General features: G+C 44.5%; 2 protein-coding genes across 10 annotated transcripts in view; both read right to left on the reverse strand.

Annotated features, from left to right (window-relative positions):
* IRF8 (interferon regulatory factor 8) overlaps window positions 1-9,541 on the reverse strand; it is a 73,595-nt gene extending 64,054 nt beyond the window's left edge. Inside the window, exons 1-2 of the mRNA XM_073308428.2 lie at window positions 5,780-9,541; window positions 5,563-5,638 (exon numbers count right to left, since the gene is read on the reverse strand). Of these exons, the coding sequence (XP_073164529.1) occupies window positions 5,563-5,583 (21 nt within the window). The 5' untranslated portion in view covers window positions 5,584-5,638; window positions 5,780-9,541. The remainder of the gene's footprint in view (window positions 1-5,562; window positions 5,639-5,779) is intronic.
* Window positions 9,542-9,634: 93 nt separating this feature from the next.
* On the reverse strand, window positions 9,635-16,468 carry COX4I1 (cytochrome c oxidase subunit 4I1). 9 transcript variants are annotated; one of them, XM_073308122.2, is made up of 6 exons: window positions 16,363-16,458; window positions 15,258-15,382; window positions 14,580-14,653; window positions 12,882-13,049; window positions 10,724-10,855; window positions 9,635-9,904 (listed from the first exon to the last, which is right to left on the reverse strand). In XM_073308122.2, exons 3-6 carry the CDS (start codon window positions 14,650-14,652, stop codon window positions 9,768-9,770), a joined length of 510 nt encoding a protein of 169 aa, XP_073164223.2. In that variant the 5' UTR covers window position 14,653; window positions 15,258-15,382; window positions 16,363-16,458; the 3' UTR covers window positions 9,635-9,767. The 9 variants fall into 9 exon arrangements, with proteins under 9 accessions (XP_073164223.2, XP_073164222.2, XP_073164227.2 ...); XM_073308121.2 differs by having other exon boundaries at window positions 16,325-16,451; XM_073308126.2 differs by having other exon boundaries at window positions 12,882-13,046; window positions 16,325-16,450.
* Window positions 16,469-16,519: the final 51 nt, after the last annotated feature.

Consider the following 16,519-nt stretch of genomic DNA (forward strand, 5'->3'; position numbering starts at 1 on the left):
TTAGGCCTCACACAAGGCCCTGCAGCCTGGGGGGTTTCCAGGCAGGAGCTCCTCAGCTCCTCCTGCCTTCCCCCAGCACGGCCCCACCTCAATGGGAGATGAGACAGAGGCAGCGCAGCTGCTTAGTTGAGCTCTGCTCCTCTAGTGTATCATCAGAAAGGCAAAGGCCGGAAGAGCAGAGTTACCAGGGGCCAGGTGGTTCAGAGTATTCGGGCTGGCCTACAGGGCCTATGGTTTATGATCGGTGACTGGCCATGTCTAGACTCTGTCTGGGAATGATTTTGGCTATGCAGTGGCTTTAGCTCTCGTGACATCAGAGGACTGAACTCTTTGCCCTTCTAAGGAGCTAAGAGAGAGGAGGGAGGAAAAGAAACCAGGCACTTTGTCTTCAAGCACTGTGTTGCTCCTGGTAGAACAGCCAAGCCGGCAGCGTCATCATGACTGATCGCTTCCTGCAGCCAGCTGGAGGACCTTGCGAGGACATCGCTACAGTCGGGAATGGATCCCTGCCTCAAGGTCACGCTCTACACAGAGGCGACTTGAAAAGACATCGCTCTGCTGGGACCTGACTGAGCCCACAATCAGAGAGATGAGGTAGCTAAGAGGGATTCCGGGCCTGGCAGCTTTGAGTCCCTAACTACAGGCAGCATCTGGCACAGGACAAAACAAACCTGCAGCAGGTATGAGTCCCCACCCAGCAGGAAAACGCCAAGTGCTGAAAAGCAGGGCTCTGGTAGTCATAGCAAAGCTGTATATCTCCTCGGCAACTTGGAGCGATGCACAGCTGGGCATCTTCGTGGGGTTGCTGGGAAACATACTGCCTGCTCCCTCGCTGGGAACTCCCGTGGGACACCATTTGATGGCTGCACAGCCCCACCTCACCCTGGGGTGCAGGTTACCCTACCTACTGCCCAGCTGGGCATCTCTCTCTGCACAGTCATGTATCCCCCTGCGCTAGCTGAGATGCCCTCCACTTGCTGCCTGGCTCCTGTCTGTGCATGGCTGACTCTCTCTGGAGCCCTAGCAAGAACGCTGGCTGCTGTAAGTAATGTCTGATAAAGCTCATCGCTGTGGTGGAGGAAACATATTGCCAAGGAGAGAGGGCATAATGCCTCCCTATGCCAGCTACTTCTTTACTGGGGAAGTACCTTGCCTCTCCTCCTGCTCATCAGGCATGGAGCAGGCCTGGACCAGGCTATCGATCAACAGGCCAGGACAGTGGTAGCTATTCACACTGATGAAGAAGATTTTAGTCTTACTGGGGGGAGTTGGGAGCATCCTCTTCCCTCTCCCCCTTAATTTTCCTAAGGGGTTTGTGCTTTGCCTTTGAAATTCTGCTGCTGGTAAGCAAATTACCTGGGCTCCAGGGGCTGGCCCCTGACTGTGTGCAGGCCTTAAAATGGGGTGTAGTTTTCACTGTCTGATGGAAGGTGCGAGGCCCTGAGTCAGTGGGGGCAGTTCCTTTCAACCTCTGACTAGCCGTTGGGCCTCCTGCACGAGTGGGAGCATTGCAGGGAACTATAGAGGAAAGCGCTAGTTACCAAGCTATGATTGCGTGCCCAAGGCCTGAGACAGCATGGGGACCGCCCTTGGGTTGCGCTAAGGCTGGGACTGGGCCCCAGAGATGTGTCCCCCTAGGGGCTGAGATAAGAGAGCTCCTCCTTATGGGGCTCAGGGTGCTCTTTTTGTAACTAAAATCATAATACACTTTGCTGGGTCTGCAAGTTCCCTTAGGCCATGCAGGTCACCCTGGCTGCTGCAGGGCTCCTTACATACAGCCTGAGAAAGGCTTTTCAGGATCCTTCCTTGGAGGGTAAATATTTCCCTGAGTTTCTTGCGAAGGGCTGCTCTGAAGCCTTGCACTATCTCGGCTCACAACCCTCAAAGGAAACAGCAGCCGTGATCCGGGGCTCTGCAGTGTTACCAACTCTCACGAGTCTAGTAAGTTCTAGCACTTTTCATAAATTCCCTACCGCCAGCCCCATGCTATTGCGGAAGAGTCTCAGCCTTCACTTTCAAAACCAGCGAGTTGCTAGCCCTCACAGCTGCAGAGAAAGGCAGGAAACCAGAGTACCTTAAAGGCTCAAAAGCCATAAGGCAAATGAAAATGAACGAACTTTTATTTATTTAAAACCTCATGTTGTAAGCCAATTATCATGATTGGGGGGGGGGGGGCTGGACTCATGGTTTTTGAACATTTGGGTCTGACAATACTGGTTTCCTTTCCCCGTCTCAGATCAGGGTCCTGCTGCAGCCTGTCCTCAAACACCCAGAATGCCCTGTAAGCTCTTACTTTTATTCCAGTCAGCCCCCAACCTTTGAAGCACCATGAAATCTGGACCCCGCTTTGATGTACAGTTGGAACAGGGGCAAAGGGCCACGAGCACATATGAGGAAGGGTTGTTGTGTGGAAATAGGGAGTTAGTGTTTGCAGAGTTCTTTAAGATCATATGTACTATGAAAAGCTGCTGAAATTTTTCAAATTGTTTATTTTGTTTGTGATTTTTTTTCTCCTGGTTTTTCTACCAGTTCTAGTGCTAATTAGTGTAATGAACTGTGTAGCATATATGTGCACCACTGCCATCTACTAAAAGAAATCAGAACAGTGCAACTGTGTATCATTGGCCCCACACTGCTAATAACTAACAGATTCTCCTTCAATTAAGATGGCAGTAGTCTGCTACTCCTGCTTTTGGAATAGGAGGATCTGAATTGTAGCCACACTGCTGATTTCCCAAGTGATCATGGCACAGGTTCGTAACGTCATTTGGATGCCAGGAGCCCTAATGCTAAGACATTCTGTACATAGAAATGTCACACCAGCACATTTAGTGGAAATGGACTCTACCTAAGTCCAGACCTGCTCTGTCATTCAGTCTGGTTTCTACTAAATCAGAAAAGTTTGCAGTTTGTGTGATGCAAATATTAACTTAGAAGAAAAGCACAGAGACAAACCCTCTATGCTGTCTCCCTGGATAATAAATATGTAAATGCCGTCGAGCTGCTTAAATTATTTAAATCTACTCTCTGTGCTTCTACAAATCATCACTAAAACTCCTGATCTCTCATGCAGAAACTTGGATACTAAAATTAAAGCATTAGTAAATAATCCTTCCACTGGCAACTCAGCGCACGTGTTTTCTGTCCTGTAGAGAGGCGGAGATCTCTCCCTGAGGCTGCTGCAACATGACTCATCTCACTTGTTTAGCTGCTCCCTCCTCTGGCTATGGACACAAAGAGGGAAGCCATGCTTTCGCCTTGTCATCTGGCTTAGTCACCGCTGCAGAGCCACTACCTACCCCGGAAACATATCCCTTCCCCCGAGATTTGCCCTGCAACATACATGTTACCTATACCTCAATCCGCTACACCTCAGTGTCTTCTTTTGACACAGAAAGAACAGTTCAGATGTATTTTTTACTTAGGACTACTGAAGTTATTGTAACAATGACAAAGTACAGCTATATTATCCCCATAAAAGTCCAATCATTATGTATAATAAACCCAGTCAGCAGTAGGTAAGGCCACAACACACCTTAGGGTAGAAAAATCTCACAAAAGGGGGAAAAAATTATTCCTAATAATTAATCCACTTTGAACACCACAAGAATTAACAGTGGAATAGGTCCCCAAAATGTGTAAAAATATGTATTATTTGATTCTGATGGCTGTATGGAGTTACTGAGCTCTCAAAAGAGGAGTAGAGGACCTAAAAATGGCTCTGAATTAGAAATCTGAGTTCTGTATTAGTGTTGATGCCCCATGGATAACACATTTTTCTCTCCTGCTGGTAATAGCTCACCTTAATTGATCACTCTTGTTATAGTGTGTATGGCAACACCCATTGTTTCATGTTCTCTGTGTATATATGTATTTTCCACTGCATGCATCCGATGAAGTAGGTTTTAGCCCACGAAAGCTTATGCTCAAATAAATTTGTTAGTCTCTAAGGTGCCACAAGTCCTCCTCGTTCTTTTTGCACCTACCTACCCCGCTCCCCCGGGGAGATAAAAGTGCTGTTAGCAGAGCGCTGGATCTGCCAGGGTAGCAAGTCCCCAGATACTCAGCTCTGATCTTCCCTCGAGTTTTCAGTTCTGAGGTTTGCATTTGGAGCCATAAGACATAAGCCCCAATCCTGAAAGGGTATCCCCTGCAGAGCTCTTATTGCAGGACCAGGGCCACAGTTTGTCAGACGAGTGACAACTTTTAAATCCAGGCTGTCTTTAGAGAAGTTCTCATAAAACAAAAGCCCCCACCTTTCTTGCAGGGATGCCAGCCATCCTGTTTGTGAAACTGGTGTTATACTACGATGCAGCAGCATGAGAACAGGGTGGCAAGAGTCTGTGCTGATCCGGTGTCTCTATGTTAGTTCCAGGATCTAATTTTAAATTAGATAAGTCATGCCTCTCCCAGTTATTTAGGGACATGAACAGTAATCGATCCTTCCACTGCCTGCACTAGAGTAACAAACACCCCATCAAAATCTTCTTTCTCTCCCAATGAATCGTATCCAGGTGACAGCAACAGACCAAAAATATATATAACTGGCTAAAAAATGGGGAAAATACAACCTCACTCCCTCTCACATGGGCACAATAGTGAATTAGGGTTTAATAGGCTCACCGGATTGGTGAGTACTGGCTTTAAAGATGCTAATGGTGTGGAGTTCTTATTACCCCAAGAACAAGAAATGAAGGTCCAGACCGAGTCTAACTTTAATGTTTTTTCCTAATGGTTTTATCATTCCCTTCCAGGAAATTATTTATTTGTATTGTGGTAACACCTAGGAGCTCCAGTCCTGGATCAGGACTCCATTCTGCAAGATGCTGTACAAACACAGAGCAAAAAGACAGTCCTTACCCCAAGGAGTTTACTATCTAGGTATAAGCAATCCAAGAATCATTGCTTGTTTTAAAAATCTCTTTTCTTTTCCCAGGGAAAACTACAGTAAGCCTCTAAGCTGTGAGATTTCAGAGTAACAGCCGTGTTAGTCTGTATTCGCAAAAAGAAAAGGAGTACCTGTGGCACCTTAGAGACTAACCAATTTATTTGAGCATAAGCTTTCGTGAGCTACAGCTCACTTCATCGGATGCATACTGTGGAAAATACAGAAGATGTTTTTATACACACAAACAATGAAAAAATGGGTGTTTATCACTACAAAAGGTTTTCTCTCCTAATTTCTTCTATTTCTTCTAATATTACCAGCAGGAGAGTGGAGTCGGGGGAGAGAAAACCTTTTGTAGTGATAAACACCCATTTTTTCATTGTTTGTGTGTATAAAAACATCTTCTGTATTTTCCACAGTATGCATCCGATGAAGTGAGCTGTAGCTCACGAAAGCTTATGCTCAAATAAATTGGTTAGTCTCTAAGGTGCCACAGGTACTCCTTTTCTTTAAGCTGTAAGAATCATACAGGGCATAGAAGGGAAAGACTTATCAGATCACATTTAGGGCATCCCCTCTTTCCTTACTGGCTAGTGGACAGGAGTAAAAGGTTCTTCATAAGCATCAGGGTTATTGCCTCAAATGTAACAGCTGCAGTGTTGAGGTGAATGTACCTTGCTCATTCCAGTCCCCATGACAGCGCTTTCCCCAGGCAAAGGGCACAGGTTCCCTCTCAGTAACCAGGACTCCCTGCAAAGAAACAAATCAGGACAGTGAGATCTGCCTCCTCCAAAAAGGACAAACCAAAGCTGTGTGGGCAGCTGCCAAGAGGAGAGAGCGGGTTGCATGCACTAGGTAGGAGTTTACAAAGCGCTAGCAAATTCAGCTCACCTGCCAGCTGCAGCAGCTCTGCCTAGGTCTCAGTGGGACGAGGGAGCACTGAGCACTACAGCCAGTGCAGGGCAGAGTTGGACGAAGGAAGGTTCCCAGGATGTGTGTGGCTCCAGTTTCTCTTCCGGATTCCCTGTCCCTCTGGAGACTCTCGCACGCACACCGGCTCTGGGGAAGCTTTTGGAGTTAGTCATTCACTCATCACAGTACGGTGCCTTTCCCCTCTCCTTTGCCAGTCCAGTCCTGGATCTCACTGCAGCAGCTGCTGCAGCAAAGGAAGGTGCTCAGAAGCTCGGTAGTGGTGCAGAAATGTAGCACAGGAAGAGGATTTAAATATTTTAGTGAGACACTGTCTGTGCCAGTGCCGGGCCAAAGCAGCAGCAAGCAATCCCTATGCTGATGCAGATTTCCAGGGCATTCAGCAGGACACCTACCCGCCTGCAGTTGGCTATTATCCCCAGGGCTGCTGCATTCTGTCCCTTTCACCTGACAGACAGTTTAAATCTCCCTCCCCCCACTACCTTCCCCTCACCATCTGCTCCAGACATCTGTTCACTGCTCTCCCAAGTGCTTCCTGGCAAAACTGAGCTCACCTGGTGGGCAACATTCTGCTAAGGTGCTGTCTGGACTATACCTCCTACCGAACCAATTCATTTCTCTCCTTTTTTAGGGCTGGGTTCTCTTCTCACTTAAGCTATTGTCAGACAAATCTCCACTGCCACCATGATCAACGCCCCTTTCAAGATCCATGGCTCCTATGCATGCGGTGCACGCTCACGAATGAACTCACGCAGGGAAATGATAGAAGACCAGACCACCACCCCCCACCTGGGCGAACACTTTTCACAAAGCGATCCCTATCTCTGACCTGTCAGTCCACCTCCGCAAAGGGAAACGGCACAGCTTCAAAAGATGAGCCTGGAAGCTTAAATCCGTAACTTTGCTAGACACTAAAAATCATGGACAGAAGTGAGACCCTGGATTTATGGCTTCTTACAACTATCAGGGTTATAACTAGAGAATTAACCCCTAGCGCTGGGTTACTGTAACTAACAGCCCTCCCCTCTTCCTTTCCTCCCTATGATGGAGGGGTGTTAATAGGCCACTTCACCGTGAATAATCCCTTGAAATATGTTAACTGCTGCTAAACAATCTGTTTCACCTTGTATTTCCCAGACCTGAAGAGCTCCCTGTAAGCTCCAAAGCATGTCTCTCTCACCTGTGGAATTACTCCAGATTTACAAAGAAATACAGTCTGAATTTGGCCCATGGTATTTAAATGATTTTTTTTTGCAATGAGGGGGGAAGAGGGGAAAGAGATGTTCAAGTAAATGTAGCTCATGAAAGCTTATGCTCAAATAAATTGGTCAGTCTCTAAGGGGCCACAAGTCCTCCTGTTCTTTTTGCGAATACAGACTAACACGGCTGCTAACACTAACTCTCTGAACCCTGAGGGAGAAGGGAGGTGTTAGACCAATCAACCCCTCCAAGGAAGCCGAAACAAACTCTTCTGAAGAGGCACAAAATTACTTTTCACTGTGAAAGCGTCAGTAGCACACAACAGAGGCCCTTAGCACTGAGAAAAACAAAGCAGCAGCAGTTCAGCATAGTGGTTAAAACCGGGCAATCAGATATCTACACTCCAGCATTGGATGGAATGTCCGCATTATCCCCTAAATCATTATCTTCCAAGTCAATCAGATTCTCTGGAAACAATCAAATGGTAGCGACCTAATTCTAATTCCCAAAACAGATTGGGGGGGGGGGGGGGCGGCGGGGGAAGAGTATGACAATGCCCCTATTTAGGCTGAAAAATAAAAAAAAGTGTATCGAATTGACATGACCCACAAAAGGCACCAACATTGGTTCACAGGATACTGACAGGTCCTTTGAATTTCACTGTTATTCTCTTCCAGGCTGAGAGTCAGGAGCAACAGAATTTTGCACCAACTAACATGGTGAATCTGCTAAACTGACCATATGATACTCACCTCTGTGATATACATTCCAGTAGTTTGTGGTAGCCCGGTGTACATAGATGGAGACATTTCAAAATGCTCAAAGATGAGTCTGGTACACAACTTCCCTTGACAGGTTTCAGAGTAACTTCCCTTGAAAGTCAATGGGAGTGGGGCATCTGCCTGCCTTTGAAAATCTCCCCGTAACTGTTATATTAAATGCACGTTGAAAAGTTCATTTCCTGAAACAAAGATTGACCTCTGGTACAGTAGACATCGGATATGCACAAGGAAGGGACCAGGAATTATTTGATGTATACCTTTCTCTCTGACCATCCTCACCCCAGCACAGGAATGCCAAACGTGTGACTGGCTTTAGAATCAGGACACCCCCCTGCAAAGAGGAAGCATTGTCTCCTAGTTTGCAGGCAGGGAAACTGACAAAGAAAGTTACTGTAAAACACTTTAATTTTTGGGTACCATGCTTGAGTGGGATTTTTTAACGTGCACAAACCGAGACCACTTTTAAACATTTTGGCCCGAAGACTTGCCCACAGGAATTTTATGGCACAGGTCACTGTTAGATAGGGGTCTCCCTAGGGAAAATCCAGCAGCTACAGGATGTAGAAAGTGACGCCAGAGGTGGCTCACTCCACCATGCCATTGACATCGTGATGTGTTATGGGGCACTGATTAGCTACCTTAGGATTTGTTTAGCACCAGTCACCATAGTATTGAAGCACTTCCCCCTGCCCAGCTGGACACATTGTTTTTACATCTAAATTGCTTCACACATTATGCCATTGCTGCAAGAGAAAGGGTATGACCTTGGAATGAGTTCAGACCAAGTTTAGGTAAATACAAAGGGATTTTAGGTAAACAGCTCATTCCTGTTGGAGAAGGTATTACTCATTTCTAAAAACTTTAGTGCTGCTGATGTTCTTTCAGAGATGAAGAAGCAATCCATCTACACGGTCACCCTCTGGGATGAGAGGCTGACTGTAAATATTAAAATGTGTATACTGAAATATAGTCACTGACACATCTTGGATATTTCTCTTCTCCCTCAAGTAAGTTTTGTTAATTTGCATTTAAAAAACAAAATAGTCCAGGCCCAAGCACAGATGAGCTAGAGGCCTCTCCTTATCCCACTTTATTATAAACTTCCCCTGCCCTCCAAAAATGACAGTATAAGTGTGGAACTGACGATGGGTCAGACTGAAAACGGAGGTCAGAAGGTAGACAATGAAAATTCTTAGCCAAGTTTCCTTTTAAAAAAAAAAAAAGGGGGCGGGGGGAAATGGAGTTAGATTGAAATCTGTCAAGCTACTGTGTTCTGCACTCTGAAATTCTATCTGTGGACGAAGATAGCCCACAGCAGCTTTCCTGGAAGCTGTGATCTGCTTGTACCGAATGCAGTTCAGATCTTTATGTAGCCAGAATGATTTCTGGCTGTGCAACAGAAACACTTTAGATACATTTTCTTCAGACTGTTTCTGTTAAACCCTTGCCACAAGAATTCCAAATGCTTTGTGCTAATGAAAGCTAAACCACCACTTAATATTGGGATTTCCAGGGCCAATGGCTTAGATAAAAGCACTTGGTACACAGCGGCATGAAACATCACTATTTCGGTAAAATAAGTGAGGGTGAGGTCATGTACTGGAGCTTTTTAAACTGCATTTTTAATTTTGGAGTTATTCTCTGATAAAATAAGACCCCCTAAATTAAAAATAACTGGGCACACGGGTGTATCATTCCCTTTTACTGAACCTGTAATGCTGTGCCATCAATCCACGACAATTCAGTAGTACTTAGAAAGACTTTGCCCCTTAGAAAATTGTACTAATCATTACAGCCTACACAACTGAAAGCATTTAAGATCAATACAAGAAACTTTCAAGTAAACCAGACATTTATTATCATTTAAATGGAGTTTGTTCCAGTACATAAGCAGTGAGGTCACATGTAGGTAATGGAATCATTTAAAATTCAAGTGGACAGCAGGTCCAGTGATCCCAGGAGTGATTTTACTTCTTCCATTCGTTCTTGTCGTAGTCCCATTTGGCCGAGAAGCCCTCGACTGGGTTAACTCTCATGTCCAGCATTCTCTTGGTCTGCATAGCCACCCATTCCTCAGAGAAGGTGTGAGGAACAGGACCATAAACTGAAATTCAAAATTCAGTTGGGATTTTATTGTGACACAACGATGTTCAATGCCATCTATTTGATCTCATGAAAAATGCACTTTTATCAACTCAAAGCTGATAATGCACACTAAAATACCCACCCAGTGAATAAGTCCCATAAAATCTATTTAGTTTCCTGCATGAATTCTAAATGTCCAGTTACTGATTTGTTGATTGGCGCGGATGCTGTAAGAACGGGCAACCTTCTCCTGTACTTCACCTTGTTAGCCAGATGTCAGGACAGCAGGGAGATGCAAGAGGAGTCCTGCCAACTCACTGTTGTGGGTGGTTCAGTTAACTGCTCTCTGTGATGGAGAGCAAGAGTGGCTATCTTTGAGAGAAAGGATCTGAGCTGGGCAGTTCTGAGGGTTAGAGGAACCCTAGGAGCAGCCAAGCATGCTGAGAAGGCTTGGGCTGGAGTCTGCTTTATGGTTCTTAGTTTTCTTGTAAATAAAGCCAAACTCTCAGAAGGGGATGAGTTTTGATTCTACCACGTGCGGACTGTGTTTTGAAGGAGGAAGGGGAAGCTGTGTGATCACTGGTACACTAATACGATTTCCCCAAACACATCTGATTAAGATTCCTGGATGGTTAAGTTAGTTACCTGCTTAAAGCGGATAGGAAAGAACCTTGTAGAAACCAGTATGGCTTAAGGTTTCAGCATTTCCTGAATCAGTGTCTATCAGCATCATGCAAGATTTGGAGTTCTAAGCACAGTTTACGGTAGGAAAAAAATTTTTAAATTGAAAATAGGTATGAGCTAGTGTGTAAGAATTCAGAACATGTTGTTTACTTACCATACAGTCTTTGCCAAATGACAATTAAGGCAGTGAAGCCAAGGAAGAAGAGCACACCACCACCAACAGTCTTCCACTCATTTGATCCCCTATTCATTTCAGCGAAGGTCTCACAGAATTTGATACGATACACTGAAAAGGAGAAAGCATCAATCTTTTTTACTGCATTATTTGTAAGCTGCACAAAAGACTTCTCCCCTGAGTTTTAACAACTAGCACATGGCTCCTGAGACTGAACATACATCTTACAGAAACTACAGTACATTTGTTTGAGTCTATTAGGTTTTTGGAATATTTTTTAATCGCTTATTTTCTCCACAAGTTTACAGATAGTGGAATTCAGCTGTGCCATATCTATTTTAATCCCCCTTTTCAAACAAACAGTATGAATCACTCAGCTTGGCACAGAAGTGGCTGAAATCCCTGTGCATGCATAGGGTATATATAGAGAGAGGACACTAATTTATAGAGCAGTTCTAGATTGCACAGAAGTTATAACAGCTTTTCAGTTCTAGACCATCTTCCACACAAAGATCTCATGGCACTCTACACACATTAAGCTTCATCACACCTCTGAGTTCAGACACTATTTTCAGCTTCACTTGTACATGGGAAAGTCAAGGCACTGTAGTGATTGTATGATCTTACCCAAGGTCACAGAGTGAGTGACACTATCAGGAATAAAATCCACATCTCCTGACTCCATGCATAGTTCTTCTGTTTTAACAGGAATTGTCTTGCAGCTACTCTGGGGGCTGAATTGCATTTGAGGTTTTTTAAAAGGCTATTTCTACTCTGCTAAAGAGTCTTAGTTTCATCCATGTTTAAGGTATCTTGAAAAATATAATTTATTATATGTAGAGAAGCTTCAGAAAGACAAACATATTACACCTTACAATGGTGAAGTGGCGTAAGACTCATGCCACTGGCAAAGAGGATAGGACAGTACACATTGTACATAGATCCCAAGATGTTGGGAACCCTCACTAGATACCTCAACACAACAGACTGGTATAAAGATACAGTTTCACCTGCAACTCTAGATGACTGTGTGTCTAAGTCTGAGCTTTAGCCAATAATGTTAAGGTTTAATACTTTATTAATCACAGACTAAAAGTACGCAAATATTTCCGTTCTGTGCAGTATACTTTGCAATTAATATCAGCTGCTGTTAGCAACAAGCGAAAACAAATTATATTCCCAGCTGTTTCCCCATCACAGAATAAAGAATCATATAATCAAACTCAGCTTTTCTAATTACATAAGCAGGGGAGTTGGGAGGTGTTAAATGTTCTCCACTACCCAGTGTGAAACCTGGGTTTCACCAGCTTCCCTCTCCTTCAGCCAGCAACTTAAGCCTGCAGGAGTTAAAAAGTGCCTTTGACTGCTCAGCAGTGACCCCTCCACCTGAAGGATTCGGACATACAGATGGTAGCTGAAAAATGGGTGTAAAGTAGAAAGGAGGAGGACAGGGGAAGAAGCAGAAGCTTCTAAAGCTCTAAGGAGAGCAGGAGGATTCTCAGAAAACCAGAGTAAGCAGTAGGGCAACATGCACAGCTTGAGGTCCTTGACCATAGCATACAGCCTAAACTCATTACAGCTTAAGTTGGGAATCAAAAATGAGCATTTACTTTGCCGTTCTTAAGAACAGCTATCAGTTGGGACACCCCAAAGTGAAGGAGAGAACTTGCAGGGTGATTCAAGTAACCCCAAGACACAGCATCTACATCACTATTTGCTAACAGAGTTAGCTTTATACAAACTACCATAGGGCCTTTAACAATGAGTTTAAGGCATCAGTGTGTACCACGGGGAGTTAAAAAAGGCAAGCCTTTGAGACAATCAGGACTCAGATTGCTATAATAGATGACTGATACTGCAATCAGATTTGGGGAGGGGGGGAAGAGAGGGGAGAAGAGGGCTTTTGCCAACAGAGGAGTTCCAATTACTTCAATGGGACTCCAAACTGACCCAAGAGTCTCCACCCACACAGATCCATTTCCAGGATCAGGTCTTAAGACTAGAGAGCTGGAGGTTTCCTTCTTTGTTCATCTGTTTCCTGAGAGATGTCCATCAATACTGTATGCACAACAGAACAGATTACATCATCCTCAGCAGTAGGGTTGTATTTTATTTTTCCAGTGCCCCGAGTACCTACATCCAACCTTCTCATCAGTAGAGAGGGCACTCCATGATGCCTTTTCCTTTTCTTTCAGGGCTTTCTGCTCAGCAGATAGATTCCTTACGTATTCCAGTTGAGGAAGAGGAATGTCACGACGATCAGTGTAACCTGGAAGACTGAAGTCTTCCACTTTCGCAACACCTGCTTAAGAGATAAGAGAGTCAAATGTACACATGTGCAGAATCCAAAAGTACCAAGAGAGCATACCTGAACTTCTATGGTTTTTAAAAAAAAAAAAAAAAAAAAGCCAAGTAAGAAGTTTTAAAGGGGAGAAATGCTTCTGTCTGATTTTTTTTCAACTACTGTTGTTATAAGAAACACGTAAGATTACTATAATTTAAAGATTAAAAGAGTAATTCTTTATCCAATTTGTGTACTGTGTGTGTATCACAGCATCAAAGGAGAGATTTATTTATTTTTTTAAATACCCATTAGTAAATATTTTCAGACTACAAAAATTGGCAAAGGGTCTCAAAGGAACTTGTAATACCTGAAACTAATTTCAACTATTTTTTCCCTCCCAAAATTTTACTCTATTTAAAGTTGACAATCTTCCTTTAAATATTTAGAAAGCACTCAAGTTATATTTTCCTATACAATTTCATAAGATTACCCTGTCTAGGTTCTATTAATCCAATATCGCTCTAAGGCTATTGTAGTTCTGTGATGCCATCTACTGGTGATGGCACACATCATCAGCTACTGGACAAGTAAAGCCTGGTCTACATTAGCAAATTAGGTCACTTTAGATCTGTCAGGGGTGTGAAAAATCCACATCCCTGATGTTGCTAAGCCAATTTAAATCCCTGTGTAGACAGCACTAGGTTGACAGAAGAATTCAGGTGCAGCTGTGCTGATGTAGTTTTTTTAGGGCTTGTCTAGACTGGCACTTTACAGCGCTGCAACTTTCTCGCTCAGGGTTGTGAAAAAACCGCTGTGGCCTCTCCCAGCGCTCTGCCGCAACTACACAAGCCACATTAAAGCGCTGCCGCGACAGCACTTTAACGTTGCCAGTATAGACAAGTCCTTAGTGTAGATAAATTTTAAATCAGAGTGCGTCACCGCTCCTTGATTTGGTTTTTGCTGCCTTGTTTTCACAGTCACTGCTTGATATTTGCATAATGTCCCATCCTCTCCAAACACACTTGAGTTTGAAATGCCCAGCCTGGGTGCTGGGTCAATAAATAATATCCTTAAAGTACCAAATTACCAACCAAAAAAAAAAAGAATATTCCCAAATAACGGTGTGCTGCCAACAAACCACATTTGGCTCTCATAGAAATTGCTATTATAGCAGAGCTACGTCTGAATTCAGAACAATTACAGATCTCAGTGTACTTTTAACTCAAGTTTTTAGAGAAATTTCATATTGCTCAGCATATAAGAACATTAAGAGAGGATAAATTGCATTTTTAATGGCCATTGTTACAAAAATTCTTTAAATGCAATTCTGTGATCCTCTTGTGAAGTGCTTCCAAACACTTCATTTAAAAAAACAGCTTCTCCTGTTAAGAGGACTTTCAGTCTTTGCTATTTGTACCAGTGATTAGCTTGGGCTTTAGAACGCTTGTTTTTACAAAGTTTAAAGCTGCTCATACTGGGTGATTTAAGAAGAGGCACCTAAAATGTTAAGTTTCTTCTGCGGTCATATTTAAAATTAAACAAGTTACCTACCATGTCCTCTCAAGCAGATGGAGGTGGAAATGGCACGCTTGCCAATTAGGCTAAATGCCCTAGACGCCAACATTCTAAGGGGAGAAAAAACAGAAAATTACCAGTTAAAAGATGTCAAATTCATAGATACAATTGGAAGAATGCTGTTCTCCATCTACTAGAATATAACAATGTACTTGAAGACCGATGTGTTTTTTTCCAGGCTTCTTCTCCGAAGAAATCACAATTGCCCAAACCCCCTCAACGCTTTCATGACCTTTCAACAGACCAGGGCAGAAGGGGTGATAAGAAGGAAAGAGATTTCAGATGCAATCTTGGAAGGGGAAGTTACAAATAATTAAGATTCTTATTTCAATAGTTGTGAAATATACCCTAGCCTTTTGTGCATGGAGTCATTACAAGGCCTACTAGCAACAGAAAAACTAGATTTTGATTGACAGTGGAACAAGCATTCAAACAAGACACAATGCCAATGATTATTGTGAAGATGAGTATTTAATATATTTTGCCCATGTTACTAAAACCACTTAAAAATAATTATTTGCACTACCAAGATGCTGCTGTTTTGGGGTTTCAATTCTGTAGGCAAATTTGTTTTCTTTAACATTTTGAGGAGAATGTGATGAAGATATCTTGACAAATCAATAAGATCAATACATTTAGAAAAATCCTAGACACCTTATTCAGCGCTTCCCAATGAATCCCAAATACTGTATAATTAAAGGCATTGGTTCAGGCCAGATTTCTCAACCTCTTCATGTGGTGAGTCCTTATTAAAAGTTGTCAGGACTTCCTTACATTTACTATAAAAGAGTAAATAAAGTATCAATTATAATATGACTATATAATCTGTGTGTGTTACAAGAGGCTGACAAAATACATGACCTTGAAAAGTAACGGTGTATGGGGAAGTGGAGGAGCTAGCTTGTCTTTGCATTATTGTTATAAAATTTTCAATGCTCTCCAACACCACTCCCCCCTGTGCCTTCTGGGACTTCCCAGGGGCGTGGGGGGAGAGCTAAAATCCACTGATTTAGAAACATTGATCTAGGATTAAAATAAACATGGATTCTATGTCTGACTATGACTCAGACTGCAACTTTAGTAAGTTACAATCTCTGTGTTTGTACCCTACCCACCAGAAGCATCCCAAACAAAAATTCATTCACGTTTCCAAAATGCTCAGACACTACAGTGATGGGAGCACTGAGAAGCCAATAAATTAGCACGACCTCTCCAGTCTAGCACGAAGCTCTCTGGAGCACGGACGGTCTGTATTCTGGGTCCTGTCCAGCACTGATCAGCTTTCAGTCATTAAATCATCTCCTCCTGGTAGGGACCTCACCCCCACTTGATTAGGGCTGAGCACCCAGCTCGATCTCCCGGGCCCGGCCTCCCACAGGCCTGGCTCTTCAGCGCCACTCGGCCACTGACTCGACCCCCCCTGCCGAGCCAGCGGCGTGCAAGGCCCGCCAGCGCACGGGGAGCCGGCTGCTCCCTACCCGCAGGGGTGGGCGGGGCGCGCCCGAGGGAAGCGGGAGGCGGAGGCCGCAGGGGCTTGTGCAGCGGGACAAGACGTATGCGGTGCAGCCAAGGAAACAGAAACACCGGGGGGGGGGGAGGGAGGAGAAGGGGCCTCCCGCCACCGCGCTCCCCTCCCCTCCCCCCCCCCCCCCAGGGATAGCTCCGGGCGGACCCTCCTCCCCCACCAGTGCCCCCCGCTTTCCACAGAGACGGAGCCTGACCCGCCCTAAGGCCTCTCTCGCTCGCCCCTGCCAACGACCTGGCGACCGTCCTCTACGCGGCTGCCGAGCCGGAGACGAGAGAGAGGCGAAGCGGAAACGCTCTGGCGCACGGCCCGCCGGGATAGCGGCGGAGCGCGAGGCGGTTGGAGGGAAATAGAGAGAGCCGCGCCGCGGTGCAGAGTGGGACGTCGGAGG

Source organism: Lepidochelys kempii, chromosome 12 (assembly GCF_965140285.1).
Source record: "Lepidochelys kempii isolate rLepKem1 chromosome 12, rLepKem1.hap1, whole genome shotgun sequence".
In the NCBI taxonomy this organism is placed as follows: domain Eukaryota; kingdom Metazoa; phylum Chordata; order Testudines; family Cheloniidae; genus Lepidochelys; species Lepidochelys kempii.